The sequence below is a fragment of the Benincasa hispida genome, unplaced genomic scaffold, assembly GCF_009727055.1.
Source record: "Benincasa hispida cultivar B227 unplaced genomic scaffold, ASM972705v1 Contig916, whole genome shotgun sequence".
NCBI lineage: Eukaryota > Viridiplantae > Streptophyta > Magnoliopsida > Cucurbitales > Cucurbitaceae > Benincasa > Benincasa hispida.
The window spans coordinates 85,705-105,362 of record NW_024065251.1 but is presented as its reverse complement, the minus strand read 5'-3'; the positions used below and the strand labels follow the sequence as shown (position 1 = coordinate 105,362).

At 36.3% G+C, this 19,658-nt stretch overlaps 2 protein-coding genes across 2 annotated transcripts; both read right to left on the bottom strand.

Annotated features, from left to right (window-relative positions):
* Window positions 1–274: 274 nt before the first annotated feature.
* Window positions 275–10,201, bottom strand: LOC120070105 (ubiquitin-like domain-containing CTD phosphatase). The gene is made up of 7 exons (XM_039021963.1): window positions 9,801–10,201; window positions 9,224–9,368; window positions 3,011–3,125; window positions 2,830–2,893; window positions 2,008–2,173; window positions 1,500–1,757; window positions 275–649 (listed from the first exon to the last, which is right to left on the bottom strand). The coding sequence occupies exons 1-6, from the start codon at window positions 10,058–10,060 to the stop codon at window positions 1,509–1,511; spliced, it is 999 nt and encodes a 332-aa protein (XP_038877891.1). The 5' UTR covers window positions 10,061–10,201; the 3' UTR covers window positions 275–649; window positions 1,500–1,508.
* A 1,212-nt stretch (window positions 10,202–11,413) lies between these two features.
* Window positions 11,414–15,766, bottom strand: LOC120070108 (zinc finger transcription factor YY1). Its single transcript, XM_039021966.1, has 6 exons — window positions 15,461–15,766; window positions 14,949–15,007; window positions 14,119–14,318; window positions 13,587–13,676; window positions 12,353–12,496; window positions 11,414–12,132 (listed from the first exon to the last, which is right to left on the bottom strand). Exons 1-6 carry the CDS (start codon window positions 15,544–15,546, stop codon window positions 11,599–11,601), a joined length of 1,113 nt encoding a protein of 370 aa, XP_038877894.1. The 5' UTR covers window positions 15,547–15,766; the 3' UTR covers window positions 11,414–11,598.
* Window positions 15,767–19,658: the final 3,892 nt, after the last annotated feature.

The following is a 19,658-nucleotide window of genomic DNA, read 5'->3' as shown; positions in this document are numbered from 1 at the left end:
ATAATTTACGATAAATTATAATAAATCACACCTTCAACCAATTTAATCCACTAAATAGGAGGAACAATTTTTTTCTTTTTTTCTTTTTAAACAAGAATGCGTACCTTAAAATGTAAATATTTTTAAATATTTTTTTTATATTTAAAAAGGTCCATTTTTTTTTAAAAAAAAAAAACATTAAAAAATCCAATATACCACACATTGACTAAACTAAATTTTGCGCTTCGGTCCATATATTGTCAAAGTTGTAAGCCAGTCATTTACCCTAAAAAAGTGAGCCAAAAGTCAGAATAATTTTCATTCTGATGACCCATTATATAGGTGGCAATTATTTTGTCATTTTGAATGGTTACCAATACCAATATAGCTGGATTGCCAGTATCAGTTTGGAAAGAGAGAGCACTGGTTGCCAGCCAGCCAGCCCTTATATAACTCCAAGCTATCCCCTCCCTAATGGAAATGATATTTGCGATCATTAAAAAAAAAAAAAAAAAATACATTATAGTACATGGTCATATTTATCAAAATCTATAAATTATGTCACGAGAGCACATAACAAGTTCACCAAAAGCAGCGGATGAATTTTCATTATAGAATTGAGATCATTGGTTAATGAACCTTCAAATCCAAATCCCTGGTATCAGCATCCCTAACACAAGGAAAACAAGTTAGTGTTTCATGAGAATAAACTAAGAACGTGAAAGCTTAACTCTCGTTTAATAACAATTTGATTTTTTTTTTTTAAATCTAATAGATACTTACCTTCACCTATAATTTTTGTTGTTTTGTTATTCATTTCTTTCTTATGTTTTAAAAAATAAAATCAAGTTTTGAAAGCTAAATCATTTGTTTTTAAAGTTTGACTAAAAATTCAATAAAGGTAACAATCATAGTAAAAAGGAAATTGAAGGAAACATATATTTTTAAAAACTAAAAATGAAATTTTATCGAGTTGAGACCAGTATGCTCATGCCCTGGCTTTGAGTTGGGTTATTATAGAAGTCATGGAGTCCATTTTCTGTATCATTCTACCTATCATTAAGCTTTGAAATTGGGCTCAAGCTTAGTAAGCTTCACATGATTAAAAACCAGAAACTTGCATAGTCTTAGGATTCTATTGTTTTTCTTACTCGCCGTCTGTCATCCATTAACTATGTTGGTTGAAAGCAACCACAAATTCAGAAGTCGCTCTAGTTTAGTTTTTGAAAATTAAACCTATTTTCTTTTAATTTCTTAACATGATTTTCATGTTTCTTTAAGTTCAATTCTTAGTTAAATTCCAAAAACAAAAAACAAGATTTTTAAAAATTGGCTTGGTTTTTTAAAACCTTAGTAGTAAATAGATAACAAAATAAGAAATTTAGAGGTGGAAGGAGTATTTGTTGACTTAATATTCAAAAAAGAAAAATCAAATTGTTACCAAATAGGACCTAAAGTTTTAGCAACGAAAATTGTCCCAAGAGCCTACAAAAACTAGTCAATAAAAGAACGAACTAGACCTGTTTTACTCATGCATGCCGCCGTCTTTTGGGACCATCATCTTCAGAGTATAGCTCCCAATTGTTATGATCAAGAGGACTCAAGTCATCGAGTTCCGCAATGGCAAGCAAGTACTGAGTGAGCTTCATAAGCTCTTGGTCACTATCACGATTAGCATGAGCTTTCCTGAATGGCTTGATTACCAGGCCATTTTGTGGATTCATTACAAAATTTCTCCGAAGATCATCAAACATTATAGTATTCCTCGAATTATAAAACTGCAAATTTCCAATGAAAACAAAAATTTTTAAAACTACAGCGCATTGTCAATTGGACTCCTGAAAGAAAAACCAAAGCATTTGAGAAGATCTTTTGTTCAAAGAACTCTCTTCTTTTATGAATATGGTTGTTTTAGTAATAATTTGCAAGTACCAATTCAAAAAAAAAAAAGAACAAGAATTCCATTACCATAGAAACAACCAAATTCTAAAAGAAGGATTTGGACTTGAATTGAAATCATCGGCATACCTCTGGAAACTGTGCCCAAATCAAACCTAGTGGCTTGCAATCAAAGGTCCCACGATAATCTGACTGAACTGTGATCATAGCTAAATGGTCTAGAAGAGCAGTGATTTTGTAGTTTGGATTGCTGAGAACGCCAAGCTGGCCCATCTTTAATTCAACCCACTTAAGGCTACCAAAGAAAAGGTTCAAAACATAAAAGAGCAAGAGGTTCACATATCCGGAAATTTCCAAAAAAATTGATAACATCTACTTCACCGACAGCAAGCCTGATTAATGGTACGATTGAACATAGGGACTAAAAAACAATGTAGAACAATTATACAAGTCTGCGGGGCCTTTACAATATTCTTAAATCTTTCAAGATTTTGCTAACCTTATCCCCACTCTGTTCCTTACCAATATACCCAACATCTGATTAACTTACTGTTACTGATGGCGTCAAAAAAAAAAAAAAGCCCAAAAGGTACTAATCTCACATTATTTACATCCCACCCCTTATCTTCCTCGCCCCATTCACTTCCTCCCTCATAACACGAGTGATGTGGACATGCAGCTTTATATTCCTATCAAGGTGTGCCTATGACTCTGTTGATTTACATTGTCGAGACAATTTTAAATACAAATCTTTTGCTTGTATTGAAAATTCATTTATTTATTCAAGTTATTTCACCTTTTTCCTTAGGTCGAGGAAGATGTTTGCAAATTGCAACTCTGTTAGGGTAGTGAATAGATACCGCTCTCATATAAAGGAGGAAAAATAAAGGAAATGGGGGCATAAAAATGAACAGCTAACTTTGTCTGTAACACTTGGAAATGGAAACTGACCTTGTTGCAGACCATATCATGATATCATATTCAGCATAAGCAGCTGTCAGAAATTCGTGAAGATCTGCACTCGAAAAACTAAGAACATATTTATTTATTTAAAAAGAAAAAGGAAAGGAAAAAAACATGTGCAAAGACATAACGAATCACAGTGAAAAAAAAAATTACAGGGAGAACATACAAGGCCGCATGAGTTGAAGAGGATTTTCAGCAGGAGAGCGATGATCAAAAAGTGTATAATCAATGTCCAGAACGAGCAATTTCTTTCCTTCACGGCATGGATTGCGAAGTTCTATCTACGATCCAACAAAAACCGGAGAAACATTTATAGTCAATGGGTCGAGATGACTGCAACAAGATTTTCGGATGATAATAACTCAAAAATAAATCATTCTATGCGTAGTAATCAATCGAAGGAAGTACAATGCACAAAGCTTCATTCTATGCATCTAAATCCTGTCCTTCACATTGATATATCATCAACGAAAATTCTTTCACATGCATAATTAACCAAGTGATTTGAGGAAAAGAGAAATCAACAAATACACCAATAGAGAAAACCAGTCAGTAATTTCACTGAGACGAAGATTGCAAAACCATGAAAATTGTTAAAAAGATACAAAATAGAAAACACTAAATTTACGTGGAAAACGCTAGAATAGGGAGAAAAAATCACAATAGAGAGTCCCTTTTTATAATTCTAACATGAAATGAAAGTTACAAAAGAAGCCATATTTATAGGTTCTAACAAGCCCTAATACAAAAAAGGAAATAAACCTAGGGCAATGTAAAATACTAAAATACCCTTAGGGCTATAAACTATCATCAAAGCCCCTTATTTCTAACATTTCCCCTCAACTTGGGGCGTAGATGTCAATCAGACCCAACTTGCTAACACGAGTCAAAACTTTACCTGAGTAATCCTTTGGTGAGAACATCAACAACTTGTTGACTAGAAGGAATATATCGAATACAGATACTACCATTGCCTAGTTTTTGTTTTATAAAGAGTCTATCAATCTCCACATGTTTCGTTCTATCATGTCGTACAATATTATTGGTTATGCTTATAGCCGCTTTATTATCAGAATAGAGCTTCATAGGTAAAACACTGTCTTGATGAAGATCAGACAGAACTTTCTTCAACCAGATTTCTTCACAGATCCCAAACTCATAGCTCTGTATTCAGCTTCAGCACTGCTTCTAGCAACGCTTTGCTTCTTACTTCTTCAATAACTAGGTTGCCCCACACAAAAGTACAATATCCAGAGATGTACTTTCTGTCAATAACTGATCCTGTCCAATCAGAGTCGATATAAGCCTCAATGCATTTCCTGTCAGTTTTCCTGAACATCAGACCTTTATCCGGAGAGCTTTTCAAATATCTCAAAATTCGATTCACAGCTTCCATATGTTCTTCGTATGGTGCCTGCATACACTGACTAACAACACTGACAGCATAGGAAATATTTGGTCTAGTATGAGATAAGTAAATCAGTTTTCCCATTAGACGTTGATACCTCTCTTTATCAACCGGAACTTTGTCAATAGAATCTTCCAATTTCGCATTGAATTTAATAGGAGTGTCAGTAGATCTACATCCAGTCATACCTGTTTCTTTTAACAAGTCAAAAGTGTATTTCCGTTGTGACACAAAGATCCCTTCCTTTGATCTTGCCACTTCCATTCCAAAGAAATACTTTAGGTTCCCTAGATCTTTGATCTCAAACTCGCCAACCATTTTCTTTTTTAGCTTGGTGATCTCAGCAATATCATCTCCTAACAAGATGATATCATCTACATACACAATTAAAACAACAATTTTCCCTGAGTAAACAACGTGTGATCTCAGCAATATCATCTCCTGTCCTTTTTGTAAACAACGTGTGATCCGAGTGTCCCTGAGTGAAACCTTGGGACTTAACAAAGGTAGTAAACATGTCGAACCATGCTCTCAGCGACTGTTTCAAACCATACAAAGACTTTCTGAGTTTATAAACATGATGATCAAACTGAGCTTCAAAACCTAGGGTAGGGCTCATATAAACCTCTTCTTCTAATTCATCATTCAAAAATGCATTTTTTACATCAAATTGATGGAAAGGCCAGTCTTTATTAACTACAACAGAAAGAAAGACCCGGACCATATTTTACTTCGCTACAAGGGAGAAAGTCTCAAAATAATCTATTCCATAAGTTTGAGTAAACCCTTTTGCTAAGTCTGACCTTATACCTGTCTAGAGTTCCATCTGATTTATACTTCAGAGTGAACACCCACTTGCACCAAACTGTTTTATGCCCTTTAGGAAGAGCTACAAGGTCCCACGTATTATTCTTTTCAAGAGCTCTCATTTCTTCCATGACGGCAATCTTCCACTTGGGAATTTCCATAGTCATATGTATGTTTTTCGGTATTGTTGTTGTATCAAGGCTGGCAGTGAACACCCTAAACTCAGAAGATAGATTATAGTAAGACAGAAAGCTATGCATGGGGTACTTGGTGCCCTTTCTCAATGCAATGGGCATGTCAAGATAGAGATCATAATCCCCTGGTTTGTTTAAATCCTCATCTGTAACGGGATTTTGATTACATTTTTCAGCCTGAGGAAGAGTTTCACCCTCTTGTGTTTATGTTAAAGTCTCATTACTGCTAGCAACCCTATTATTCTCTAGAACTAACATATCAGTCTTGTCATTCTCAGCCAAATCAACAATATCATCCTCAATACACAAGTTAGTATTATCAAGGCCAGTAGTACCTTAAGCTTGTGTTGGTTCAAATTCATGAACCGGAGCCGGCAAAGCAATAGTGGACACCATTTCCTTTATGAGATTCTTCCTATAGTTAGTTATCCAAGGGATTTGTTTAGTGGGTAGAATGGTGTCATGGGCATTCAAGATTGGTTCAGGAAGGTTAGTAGGGATTGAAGATGAGATTGAAGATGTGGACCAGTTACTTCACTAGTACTCTCCCCCTGAAGATGACTTGACTAACGGGGAAGAAAGGTTTATCCTCAAGGAACGTTACATCCATGGAGATGAAGTATTTTCGGGAAGAATGGTGGAAGCATTTATAACTCGTTGGTGAAGGGGATGCCCAACGAAGACACATTTTTTAGCACGAGGGGGTAAATTTAGTTTGGTTAGGGCCATGACTATGGACAAAGGCAGTGCATCCAAAATCCCGGAGAGGGACATCAGGAATAAGCCGCATGGTAGGGTATGACTCCTTGAGGCATTCAAGAGAGGTTTGGAGTTGGAAGACACAAGAAGGCATTTGTTAATAAGATGAGATATAGTCAAAATTGCATCCCCCCATAAGTAAGATGGAAGTGAAATAAACAACATGAGAGACTGTGTAAACTCAAAGAGGTGATGATTTTCCTTTCAGCCACCCTATTCTGTTGAGGGGTATAGACACACGAGCTTTGGTGGACAATGTCTTTAGAGGACAGAAAATCATGAAGAGTATGATTAAGGAACTCACGACCATTATCACTACGAAGAATAGCAATTTTGGTGTTGAATTGAATCTCAACCGTAGTGTAAAATTGTTGAAATATCGTTGAAACCTCAAATTTATCAGTGAGGAGAAAAACCCATGTAAGACAGATATGATCATCAATAAAGGTCACAAACAAACGTCTCCTCAAAGAGGTGGTAATACTCAAGGGACAGGAAGCATCATTATAAATAAGGGTGAAGAGCTGAGAAGGTTTGTATGGTTGAGACGGGAAGTTGACCCTATGCTATTTTGCACGAATGCACACATCACAAGACAGAGAAGAGGCATTAACTTTATTGAATAAATGAGGAAATAGATATTTCATATATTGAAATTTTGGGTGACCAAGGCGAAAATGTCACAACATACCATCTTTTTTTTTTTTAAGTTGAAAAATAAGAAGACAATAAACTAGTCCTATAACAATTCTTAGAGGAAACATCATCATCAAGGAAATAAAGTCCCCTATTGTGTCGGGCAGTGCCAATCGTCTTCCCCAAACTCAAGTCCTGAAAGAAAATATTATTTGGTGAGAAGACAACTTGACAATTCAGATCTCTAGTTATCTTACTAATAGATAGTAAATTGTAAGATATTTTGGGTACATATAGCATATTCTGTAAAGTTAAACCATCAAAAGGAGAAATATGACCCTTGCCCGCAATAGGAGCAAAGGACCCATCTGCAATCTAAATCTTTTCATTACCAACACTCGGAAGATATGATAGAAAATTATCAGAAGATCCAGTCAAATGATCTGTAGCCCCTGAATCAAGTATCTATGATTTCTTACCATTTATGCTGAGGAGACTTAAGGATTGAGAGGTACCTGATTGAGCAACGACCCTAAGAGAAGAGACACCAGGGTCACTTTGGCAATTCACCTGAGCTTGTGATTGGGAAGCACTCGCAGATTCACTCACAAGAGCCCGACCAGGACTGGACTTGTCATTTGGAGGACGTCTTCTGCCATTCAGTGGTCTACCATGTAACTTCCAACATTGATCTTTCGTATGCTAGGGTTTCTTGCAATGTTCACACACTGGGATCTGTTTCCCATTTTGCTTGTTACTATCAGAACCATGTAATTTCGCATTGAAAGCAGTAGAATCAGCAATAAATACAGTCGTGATGTTCACAGCACTGACTCTATCTTCCTCTAGACGAACCTCAAAGCACACTTCCATAAGAGAAGGTATAGGCCTCTATCTCAGTGTACAGCCTCACACTACATTGAACTTGGAGTTCAAACCAGCTAGAAAATCATAAACACGATCGACTTCCTCAATCTTGGAATACTGGACACCTCCACAAGGACAATCCCAGATAATTTCACGACATAGGTCCATCTCCTGCCAGATTAGGGACAATTTGTTAAAATATGAGATGACATCCATCGTCCCTTGTTTGCACTCGTGAGCCTGTTTACGCAGAGTGTAAAGACAAGACGCATTCTGCCTCTTAGAATATAATTTTTGAACTGCATCCCAAATATTTCGAGTAGTCGCAACATACAACGATTTCCCTATATGAGGTTCCATACTATTAATCAGCAGTGATTGAAGCAGGGAGTCTTCTCCTTTCCAAATGCGCTCCTGAGGATCCTCTGGCCTAGGTCTTGGTATCTCACCAGTTAGATACCCAAACTTGTGATGCCAGGAGAAATAATTCTGACTATTCAACTTTTCTCCTGCAATTAACCCTGAGAAATTTTCCATAGATCCAGACAAATAGTTTGTAGTAGTTAGCTGAGAAAGAAGTTACTGGATTCTCTGGATACATCAATAAACTAGAAGGAATGTTAGAATTCACTGTACTGGAATTTAAGTTTGTGGAAGCACCTAGGGCTACCCCAAATGCAGCGATTTGTTGCTGAAAACTTGCCTAAAGATTAGCCAATTGTTGTTGAACCATTACCGGAGATAAACCAATCGAACCTTGATGTTCATAACTAGGCGACGCATGATGAGGAAGGCCCGGTGGCTGCAGGTGGGTTGCTTGTCACTGGAAGGGAAAGGAGTCGGGGATTCTCGACGATTGTGAGGGGCTAGTTGCCAAACCAGGGGATTTACCTCTGTGGTAGGCGGACGACTCACCAATCTTGGCTTCAAGGTGTATGTTTCGACTACCCACAACAAGGTTGGAGGGATAGACAACGGCCGCACTCGGTAACAAGGGAGGAACACCGGCAGCATTGTGAAAAAGGGCAGCAGCACTAGGGTTTCCATCAAAGGGTTGTAGCGGCACTAGAGTTGGACGAATATGCAAGGATTGAAGAGATCAACGGCAGCTTGGACAGCAATAGCAGCGGCGGCGGCGGTGGTTGGAGGTCCCATCGGCAGTTGTGGGGGAAGCGGGACTAGTGCAGAACTAAGGTTATCTTGCATTGGTTGGTTTTCGCTGATGGCAGCTAGAGTTTCGTCACCACGCTCTGATACCATGTTAAAAGATAGAAAATAGAGAACACTAAGTTTACGTGAAACCCTAGAACAGGGAGAAAAAACCACGATAGAGAGTCTCTTTTTATAATTTTAACATGAAATGAAAGTTACAAAAGAAGTCATATTTATAGGCTCTAGCAAGCCCTAATACAAAAAAGAAAATACACATATGGTAAAGTAAAATACTAAAATACCCTCGGAGCTATAAACTATCAACAAAGCCCCTTATTTCTAACAAAAACGTCAGCATTTAAACACACACTTCCTCTTGATACCCGATATCGAAATTCCTTTTTGACAAGTCATATTTCATCCTCAAGTAAGAGGTTGGAGTTCGGATCCTCCACTCCCATAACATGAACTCACTTTTCAGGTACTTGAACTTTCAGATTCATTAAGTACAACTAAGGTCACTAAACATCATTCAAAGAGAAAAGAAACAACTCACCTTGTATTGACTAATACGCCTTCTTAGTTTCTGCTTATTGACATCCTTGTCCTTAATGTCAATGACTTCATCTTTCCCAAGTTCAAAATCATCAATAATTTCAGGGGAGTCCACTTGATCCACGATTATATCATCTTCAACAGTTCTGGTATCTCGATTTGTAACATTGAAATAACTCGGTAACTTAATAATATAAGAATATGCAAATGCAGTTAATAAACATGGAACTGAAGAAAGAGATGAAATGTAGAACATCCAACTTAACGAAATCACTCGATTACTTTTAGAATATGAATATGCAAATGCAGCTAACAAACTAAAAATCGTCTTTAAGCTAGAGCGGGAAGGAAGGATTCTCCTTCAAAATAACTTCAATACGATGGAACCCTTCCAGTTCTTTCAGTTAAAAAGTGCAGTTTAGCATTCAACAGGCAGAAGTCACACACATATTTGAGCAATTCCATATAGGTTTTAAAAGAAACACAGTCCAGCCTCGAATAGTTGATTTTTCAATTAAAGGAATCGAATTCATAACCTCTTTTTGCAAAAAAAAAAGGTAAATGATAGAGAGTCGAACCCGATCATGGTCATCTTAAGAGATGATTTAAGGGGAAGTTGAGAGAGCAAAAGCGAATCATCGGCTAGCTTGGATCCGACTTTGGGATAAAGAAGCTTTTGCCGCTTGGGCAAGACGTTAGTAAGCTCGCAGATTCGACGCTTGACCTCAGCCACAGAGTCATCACCGCAGACTCGTACAGTGTATTCCTTTCCGCTCCACTTCACCGTCAATGTAATCTCTTCCTCTGAAGAAGACGAGGTGGACGCTGCGGCAGCCATGGTTGAGTTCCTCAATTCAGAAGCTTTCTTTACAAGCTCTCTGTACTCCCAAACCCCAAAACAACCTTTCCACTAAACTTCCCGATCAAATGAAATTGAAACCAAATTGTTATTTGTAGCAATGTTTTCACTGGGCCGTTGATAACAAAATCGTAAATGGAAAATCATCCCCATTTGTTATACTTATATAATCCTTAAATATCGCCTTAAAATCACATGTAAAAAATCTAACCCAAAACCCCCTGCCATTTAAACATTAAACTTAAAAGCCCTGCTCAAAAAAAAAAAAAAAAAAAAAATACAAAAACAAAAATACTATATATACACACACATATATACATACACATGCATGCTTAAGTATTATTGAGAATCGTCCCGAACAAGGCCCAAAGCCCATGGATGAACCCAAGTCTAAGGAAATTTGAAGGCGACAGGCGAAAATGGGTATCCCAAGGAAAATATCATAACTTCAAGTTCCATGCCAACTAGCCAAGCCAAAGGAAAGGAAATAATCGAGTTGATCTCAGTCGGGCACTCTACAACCTCGAGAGTCATAATCTCCCTGACATTGTCGATGTTACACATAATCACAAGTGAGTATCATCAAGGACATTGCAAATAGCCCATTTGAAAATCCCCAAGGAAAGGAAGTAAGTAACCTCCAAAAACCCTAACCTTTGCTTGGTTGAGTTATCCACTCCCTCTATTAACTTAGGTATTTGAGTGTGGTTGACTTGATACCACACTAATGTAAGTTACTTTCATGTAGGTTAACTTGAAGAACGAGACCGAACCAGAGAAGCGGGCTAACAAACAAGCTCATGAGGGGCCCATGACAACAAGAACGCATGCGAGTTTTCCGTATAATATATGTATTAAAGTATTCATACTCTTCTATAAATTATGGGTTCCATTCCATTCATGTCTAGACTTTTGAACTGTTTGATTTTTACCCTAAAACTTGTAACTTTGCTTTGAAAAAAAAAACACTTTAAATTTGAATTTTCAAACGGTTCAATTTACACGAATGTTGTAAATTTTGTCACTCATATATCTTCTAGTTTTGACACATATGTACCATCCTACCCATTTCAATCTTATTTTAACAAAGAAACTCTCCACGTGTATTTTTTTTTAGCAAATTTCAATTTTTTTTTTTAAAAAAATGAAACCATTCAAAATATGCGAGGATAACACAATTGAAACTTATCAGGGTTAGAATCTGCCTACAGATAAAAATCTCCTGCATGTATGATAGATTATTAAGAGTATGGATTGCTAATGGTAAGGTCAATCGGAGTTCAAAAAATAGGTAATATTATGCTCGTGGAAGTGGAACATAGAAATGCATCATTCCACCAACAAAACGGCATTCAAAACAAATCATAATTTCCATTTGAAATCCATTCAAAGCTTCACCAGAGGATTAAAATGGAGAGAAAAAAAAGACTGCTAGTTTTCAGGTACAATGGAACTTTTTAAAACGGGCAAAAGAAGCTACATACAAGCCGCCCATTACTAAAGCCATTTCTATAGATTTAATCTTCATATTCTGTTTCCTCATCATCATCTTCGTTTTCAGCATATCTCCAACCTTCCTCCACATTCTCACGGTCCTCCTCTTCCGTTTCTTCGCTATCTTCTTCCTCGTACTTTTCTTCTTTAACCGGCCATGATTTTTTAACCGCACTCATTGGGGCAGGAGATGGAGTTGTGCCTTTTCGCTGTGATATTTTTGAAGGTGGTAACTTCAAGTTTGGTTTGGGTTTGTTCTGTTTCTGGTTTTTTACATTTGCTCGTTTTCCGCCATAGGCATCTTGATCACTGGCTTCTACCTCATTTTCCCCATTGTGTTGAGCATTGCCATTGTCTTCTACCAGATGTCCAGGATGCTCTCTTCTCAAATGGAGTTTAAGCTTGTATTCATGGATGTAAGCCTTTTCACACCCTTCGTAGGGACAAGCATATGGACGATCGGATGATGCAGAAGCATAAGCTCCACCAGAAGGTTTAGAAACCTTAGTTTGCTTCTCAGAAAGTGGTGTATATTTGACCACTTCAGCTGTCACATTCTATAAAGATGACAAATTAATTCAATGTTAAAATAAAAATCTAACTAGATTCACTGCTCAACTTAAAGATGACCTTGTCATAAACAAGTGTAAACCTCATCTTACTATTTAATGAGTCCAAGTAGAATGTATTCTTAGATGAGACCACTAAGAAGAAAATATATGAATGAAACAAGACGTACACGAGAGCTAAAGCAATGCGCTCAACAGAAGTTGTTACCTTTTCATGGTGAGATGTAATGTGGTTCTTCAATTTGTACTCGTGAGCAAATCTCTTTCCACAATCAGCGTATGGACAGATATGATAGTTCTCTTGTGAATGCGTTTTCATATGGGATCTCAAGTTGAAATCCAGGGAAAATGCCTACAGAGAAACAACTGAAATGTGGGTTTGGGGTTTGCAATTCACGAGTAAAGAAATAAGCTATATGCACACAATGTACAGAATTATCTTGCATGCTGAACCGATTCTCTTGTAATGCTCGAACTAAACAAAAGCAAAAACTAGTAACCAAATAAATGCTGCATTCAAGGAATAAATGTTCAGGAGGACTGGACATATAGACTCTCAGACTGACAACAAGAAACCTGATTACATACAATTTCCAGTAAGCAACAAAGTCTGCAGCTGTTTCAGCACATTCACAACACATTCCAGGGATTTGTTGAAGAACATGGTTAACTTCACTTCAGAGAATTCCAAACTATGTTAAGGCAATTGCACAATCCAACGTGGAGAGGCATTTCTAACCACAACCAACTTAATATACACTTCAAAATCCTCCCCAAAATGAAAAATGTATTAAGTTATTATCATGTGATTAATAGTGAGAGATATTTCTGATTTGCAAACAAAAAATCATCAGATATTGGTCAAGTTCTCGAGTCAGTTTAGAAATGCATACAACTGCCTATATAGCAAGCTTTAAAATTATCAAACAGTTGCTGGAATAGCTAAAGATAAGCAACAAATTCATTGCTCTGGACCAAGTGGAAAGCTTTCTCATAATCTCCTTGGTTTTCGTTGGATGTCTTATCATGCCCTCTTCTGTACATTTATTTTCATGGGAAATAGAACTTTTAATTGATAGTACAAATATAATAAAAGCAGGGAACAAAGACACCAGTCCAAGGAGCTTGTAAGATACTACTCCAATGGAGCTAAAAATAGTTGAATAATTACATTGTTTGTTTTAGGCACACCATGCAGATAACATATTTAGTGACTAATTTCCTTCCAATCTCAAGATTTCTGCCCCCAAAAAGGAAATCCAGCTATTTCAATCCAACCAAAGATCCCATACTGAAGTTTTATTAGCATACAACCAAATAACTAATCTTCTGTACCTTTACACTGCTGACTGATGGATGTTTTGTTTCTGTTTTTTATTATAAAAAAGGTAATAATTCATGGCTCGACTCAAACAAAAAATAACAACGGATCGATTAATCACCTTACCACAGCCTTCATGAGGACAAACAAAATCTCTTTCACCGGTATGAATAAGGAAGTGTCTTTTCAACTTCGAACTATCCAAAAATTTCTGCAAAAAAGATATATTTTTTTGGTGTGAACATACATGTTGACAAATAAGGAGAATAATTAAATAAGAATATGAGAACAAATTCATGTGAGAAACCTTTTTGATAAATAATAATATGACACCTTATCAATGGCAGGTGACAACTAGAAATAGTGTATACCCACTTCAACTCGATATGAAGAGAGTTAACCCAATATGATCCCATTGATTATTCTCTAGCATACAAAGTTCTATCGTGAAAAATCAGAAGAAGGTACGATTCTCAAATCTGGAAAGAAGAGGATAAGTGAAAAGTTTTATATTATTTTGATAAATAGCTAGTTACTCGTCCACTCCACGATAATAAAAGCCCAAGTTGAATTCCATGTTGCGGCCATGGAATTTGACAGAAATGTTTTAGTTCAATTCTAACAAATCTGAAAGAGAGGACACAGGACAGTACCTTTCCACAGCCCTCATAGTGACAGACATATTGCCTCTCCCCATGAATATGAGAATGCTTCCTCAAAGCACCTGCATCAATAAATGTTTTTCCACAGCCCTCATAGCTACAAAGGAAAAGCACTTCAGTGGTGGGTTCTGGTTCAGGTTCTGGTGCCTCTGACTGTTTTGCCTTCTCCTTTAATGCCTTTAATGTATCCTCTAAGCAAAAATGAGGAGGGGGTGGAAAACTATGAGAAAGTATAAACAAACAAAACTAGAAAAGACCGAACCATGGACATAAACGAAGTAAGTTTTCAGAATTTATTTTATTTATTCCACATATGGAGTACAGATAGTTGATGAAAGGAGGGGGGGAACCACTTTCGGCCTCCTTAAATAATCAAAATAATAGTAAATGAGCCATTCAATCAAAAGCATCTGATGCATGACTAAGATATAAAAGATATCCCTTGCAAACAACAAAAACCCTCAATGGCTTTCTCTTTGTTAAAGAAAGGTCTTATGGCTTTGGTATCTGTAAGCAGAGATTTAACATTCCAAAGCACAGATCTTTTTTTTAGAAAGACATCCACCAAACGCAAAATTCCTTCCTCCGGACAAATGATGGTCTAAAGCCTTTAACCAACATAAACCCTCAATGACTTCACATATGGAGCTCCAAAAGTTACAGAGCAGCACCAACATAAAACGAACACTAAAGCCTTTAAACACTATGGTGAACCCCTTAAGCTCACGTTCTAGGTTCTAGACAACATTAATTCAACGACGGATAACATTCAAAAGTAATAGTGATAAAATAAAATAAAATAAAACTTTTAAAAAACGTACCTGTAACCCATTTCAAAAGAAAGCACTTTCCTCCAGTTGCAACAACATCTTGGGGGACCCTAAAAAGTAGCAATTAGCATGATTAGTAGGGAACTTACAACCTAAACGCAAGGCATGGATACAATACGATATTACAATTCTTTCATATTTGACTGTATTTTCTTTATTCCATCAATAAAAATATATCATTCAGCAGGCATGATTACAGTTCTAAGACTTCCCCATTCGAGTGTATTCATTTTATTGTCTTTCTCATTCTTTGAATGCTACTATAAACTAAAGAAACCCAATTCAATCCCTTGATTTCTGCGTAGGCCGTGATACAAACTGCAAGTATCTTTACACATATCTCTTGTAAAGGAAAAATTAACAGTGTTCTCCTATCAAAGATCGTTGTGGAAATTAGATAGTTATAAGTTCCTAACTTAAGCCCTAATCAGAGGAACATCGATGATAGCTTAAAAAATCAGAATTATCTGGCGGGAAAAAGAGAAAGTGAAGAATGAGATTACCATTCTTTGATCCATTTGACAGGAGGAGACTTGTTCTTCACAATGGGTCGCCTGTCGAATAGATTGTGATTAAATTGAGTTTCCATGTCTCTTTCTCTGTCTCTCTCCCTTTTCTTTTTCGAGCAAATGAACAAAAACTCAATCCAATCGACAAGAGCGTTGAAATACAAAGTTCAATCGCTGAGAAGGAGAAAAGGTATGGGGGAAAGGTAGAGGTCGGTGAATGAACAGGCAAAGAGCACGATAGAGACGGAAGGTCTCAGGTTTCGTGTTCATGTCTGTTTACAGGTTTAGTCTGCTGGGTACTGCTAGACCGGTCTTCTCCTGAATACAACCCGTTTCATTATCCCTTCCACGAGCCGCACGGTCGACTTTTCTCGCCCGGGTTCGGTTCTTTTCTCTTTTCCTTCATCATACTCCTTAACAAAAATTCTTTTTCTAAAAGAGAGGCTTATAAACCCTTGAAATTTGACATTTGTTCCAAAAAAATATATTTTTGGAGGGAGCTTTTCATCAAAGATATGATTTAAATATTAATTTCATAGTATAGTTGTGTCTCATATAGTTGTGTTCTCAGCTCCCCAATCAGATAAATCTCCAAAATGATAGGCTTGTTGAGTCGACGATCTGGCCACTCTCACTCATACAAATCAAAGGACCACCTTGATAGACAAAAGTTCACAACTCACTCAGGATTCAGGTCAGGTCACCTATGGTTATCCCAATGAAATGTAAGTCTTTAATATGAACGATGTTATATAATGAGACTAATCATTTTGTGGCCCGGTTTTTATACAAACTACTTTGTATAGAATACCTCCACTCATATGTCTTCATATAAATGGTCATGATCAGATCATTTGTAGCACTTTACAATAATTGTAACATCTATAAAGTAGGTCATACTCGTAGTATCACCAAGATAAGGTATTTAGCCTTATCCATCTACTATAGACTATTTAGGTTATCACTTAAACATGATCCACCTATATGTTTCTACATACATGTTTAAGCTACAGAAGATAACCTTGGACGTTAGTTTATTGGTTTGTGGGTTAATGCTACTAAATGTCAAATAAAATATCTCATGTTTTATTAAATAAATTAAATGTTTGTATAATACAATTACAAATTATAGGACCCTACGAGATTTAGAGCACCAACCCCAACAAGTGGGAGATTAATAATATATATGATATATTATTTTTAGCTCTCATGTCCCTAAGAGTTCACACCGTGAGATCCATGTTCAGCTTCGTGTCTCTTTTACTGTGACTACTTCATTCGAAAAGTTTTTGCATGGGTTAATAATAAGGTGAATAAGGGAAGCAGTTCATAGTAAATGGGTGCAGGAAATATATGTCAGCATATCCTACGGTCTCTTCCATTAGTTTGAACCGTGAGATTCTTATGTTGCGCTTGTTGTCGTTTTTAGGCAACATTAGCTAGTCATTTTCTACGACTATCCCCTCGGAGAGTTGTAACATAGGATTCGAAACAACTCAAACTTCATAAATTAGTAAGGTTTCTTAGTTCCGTCTTCAACATTATCTTCCACTCTGAGGCCTTGTTGATACCATTCTATGAAAACAAAAAATGGAAGGTCACAATTACAAGAGTTACTAAGTGTTACTAAGTTCTTGATCGAAAATGGTAACTAAATAACTAATAGATTAAAGAGTTATTCTAGAGTCAGTATTTAGTCAAGAATGCCTTGCTTTAGTGAAGGATTATTTGACTAACCCTTCGATAGTATCTATTCTAACTCACTAAAGTATCGTTGCAAATAAATAATGAAATCTTGGTACATTATTACTTTTGCTAAAACGAATTGGATTTAGATACAGTTTTCTGATAAAATTTGTTTATGTTTCAGCATGTTGAACTCGATTGTCCAATTATTAGCTTCTGATAAATTCAATGGCGAGAGTTACTCAAATTAGAAATCAAACATTAATACAATGCTAGTTGTAGATGATCTGATGTTCATTTTAACGGAGGAATGCCCTCCTCTTCCCAGTTCAAATGCAAATCAAAGTGTTCGGGATGCCTATGACATATGGATTAGGTCGAGGCCCAAGCTTACATTTTAGCAAGCATATCCTATGTGCTTACTAAAAAGAATGAAAACATGGTCATCGTTAGAGAAATTATGGAGTCGTAACAAGAAATGTTTGGACAACCGTCCTTATCTATTCGACACAATACTATTAAGTACATTTACAATTATCGCATGAAGGAAGGGACATCTATTAGGGAACACGTCCTCGACATGATGGTCCACTTCAATGTCACGAAAGCGAATGACTCTGTCATAGACGAGAAGAATCGAGTCAATATGATCATGGAATCTCTTATGAAGAGCTTCCTAACTTTTCGCACAAATGTTGTGATGAATAAAATTGATTATAACTTGACTACTTTTTTAAACGGATTACAGACTTACCAATCACTAATGAAAAATAAAAATCAAGAATGGGAAACAAATGTTACCTAAAAGAAAATTTAGAAGGGATTAACATTTGGTATGAAACCTTCTGAAAAGAAGTCTAGGACTTCAAAAGATAAGGGTATCCAAATTAAGAGAAAGGGAAAAGGGAAGAAGAAAATTCCTGTTAAAAAGAGCATGACAAAAGTTGCAAAAGGAAAATGTTTATATTGCAACGAGGAGGGCATTGAAATGAGTCGCCCTAAATATCTTGCTGAAAAGAAGGTTGAGAAGGCAAACCAAAGTAAATATGATTTACTTAATGGAACGAACACATGCGCAGTAGAAAAAAAGGGATCTAAAGTACTCTAATTAGGTTAATTACAAAGATAAGCATGCAATTAACACAAATACAAGGGAAAAAAGAATACAACCTTTGTAGACTTTGAATCTTCTCCAAATTAACTCCAATTTCCCCACGAACGGTTCATAGACCACCACGAGAGTCTTCCCAACTATTCTCCGGCCTTAGAACGAAATGATGTGATCCAACTAATTTGGAGAGGAAAAAGGCTAAAACTTTGAGAAAGAAAAAGGAATGAGATTATCACATAAACTAATCAATTTCCACTAAGGCCAAGAGTTTTAAAATTCATCAAACACTCCTTTTTAAAGACCATTACATGCAAACACATGCAACTTTGAGTTTGATGAGAATTTGACACTAAAAAATCCATTAACTCAAAGTGGGATTTAGTGAGACAAGTGTCTTCAAATAAAAACAACACTTAGCCATGCAAAAATTGGTATTTCCCACTCACAAATGTTGGATCTTTCCACTAACTTGGTCAAAGTTGACTCTCAAAGTCCAAAGTCAACAATTTTGACTTTTTGACTTTCAAAAGTCAAAAATCAACAATTTGACTTACATTACATTTTTTACCTAGTCAACAATTTGATTTTTAATGCAATTTTGACCAATTTCATTTAATATAAAAAATTTATTATAATAATCAATTTTAAAATTAAATTAATATTAAATAATTAATTAAACAATTTAATTAATTTAATTTAATATTAATTCCAACAATAATTCCAATGAATATGAATCTTTATTCATAATCTTGATATTTAAAACTTATTTAAATATCCCCTATTTTTTCTCTCTTTATGTTTAATTCACAATTAAACATTAGGTTAAATATATTGTATATATTTAATGCTTTGCTCCAAAAATTGAATTTTAAGACTTCAATTTCGTTCATCACATTGTTTTAATGTTTAGTCCGATATGAGCTAGTAGAGGGACCTCATGAACCTACAAATCATGAGCTCCAACGATCCGCGATTAACTGGCTAAACTCTTTAACCTAATTAATCACCATTCGTTAACTCTCGAGTCACTCCATTAAAGCCCAGTAGTTGCACTCTCCTCACTGTAGATATATGTCCACTCGATATAACCATGATTAGTAAGTTAACCCTTCACATGTTGTTCATAATAATGGCTGGGTCAGAAGTTGTTTTACCCCCGAGATTACATCTTGCTTCTTAAGTCCCACTGATCCTCTAATGAACAATTAGTTTGTGACCCAATCACTAAACCGAGTCCCTCTCGGACCAATGAAAGGGTGGGGCCCCTTGTTCAAGACCCGGAGTCAACATTTAAGGGAACAACCTCTTTACTATCCCTAAAAGCGGGTAGAAGTGAATTTCGTCTTGCACCCTATGTCCCTAGCTATCTACCCGGTCTTACCCCTGAAATGGGAG

What these genes read in the sequence shown, in the direction of transcription:
- LOC120070108 (XM_039021966.1), bottom strand. Translation starts at nt 15,546, where the DNA reads ATGGAAACTCAATTTAATCACAATCTATTCGACAGGCGACCCATTGTG. An exon ending in CTCATGAAGGCTGTGGTAAG is followed by an intron (nt 12,497 to 13,586) that starts GTGATTAATCGA and finishes GTTTCTCTGTAG; the next exon opens with GCATTTTCCCTGGATTTCAA. An exon ending in TTACATCTCACCATGAAAAG is followed by an intron (nt 12,133 to 12,352) that starts GTAACAACTTCT and finishes TCATCTTTATAG; the next exon opens with AATGTGACAGCTGAAGTGGT.
- LOC120070105 (XM_039021963.1), bottom strand. Translation starts at nt 10,060, where the DNA reads ATGGCTGCCGCAGCGTCCACCTCGTCTTCTTCAGAGGAAGAGATTACA. An exon ending in TCTTCAACTCATGCGGCCTT is followed by an intron (nt 2,894 to 3,010) that starts GTATGTTCTCCC and finishes TTTCGAGTGCAG; the next exon opens with ATCTTCACGAATTTCTGACA. An exon ending in ATGATATGGTCTGCAACAAG is followed by an intron (nt 2,174 to 2,829) that starts GTCAGTTTCCAT and finishes TTTCTTTGGTAG; the next exon opens with CCTTAAGTGGGTTGAATTAA.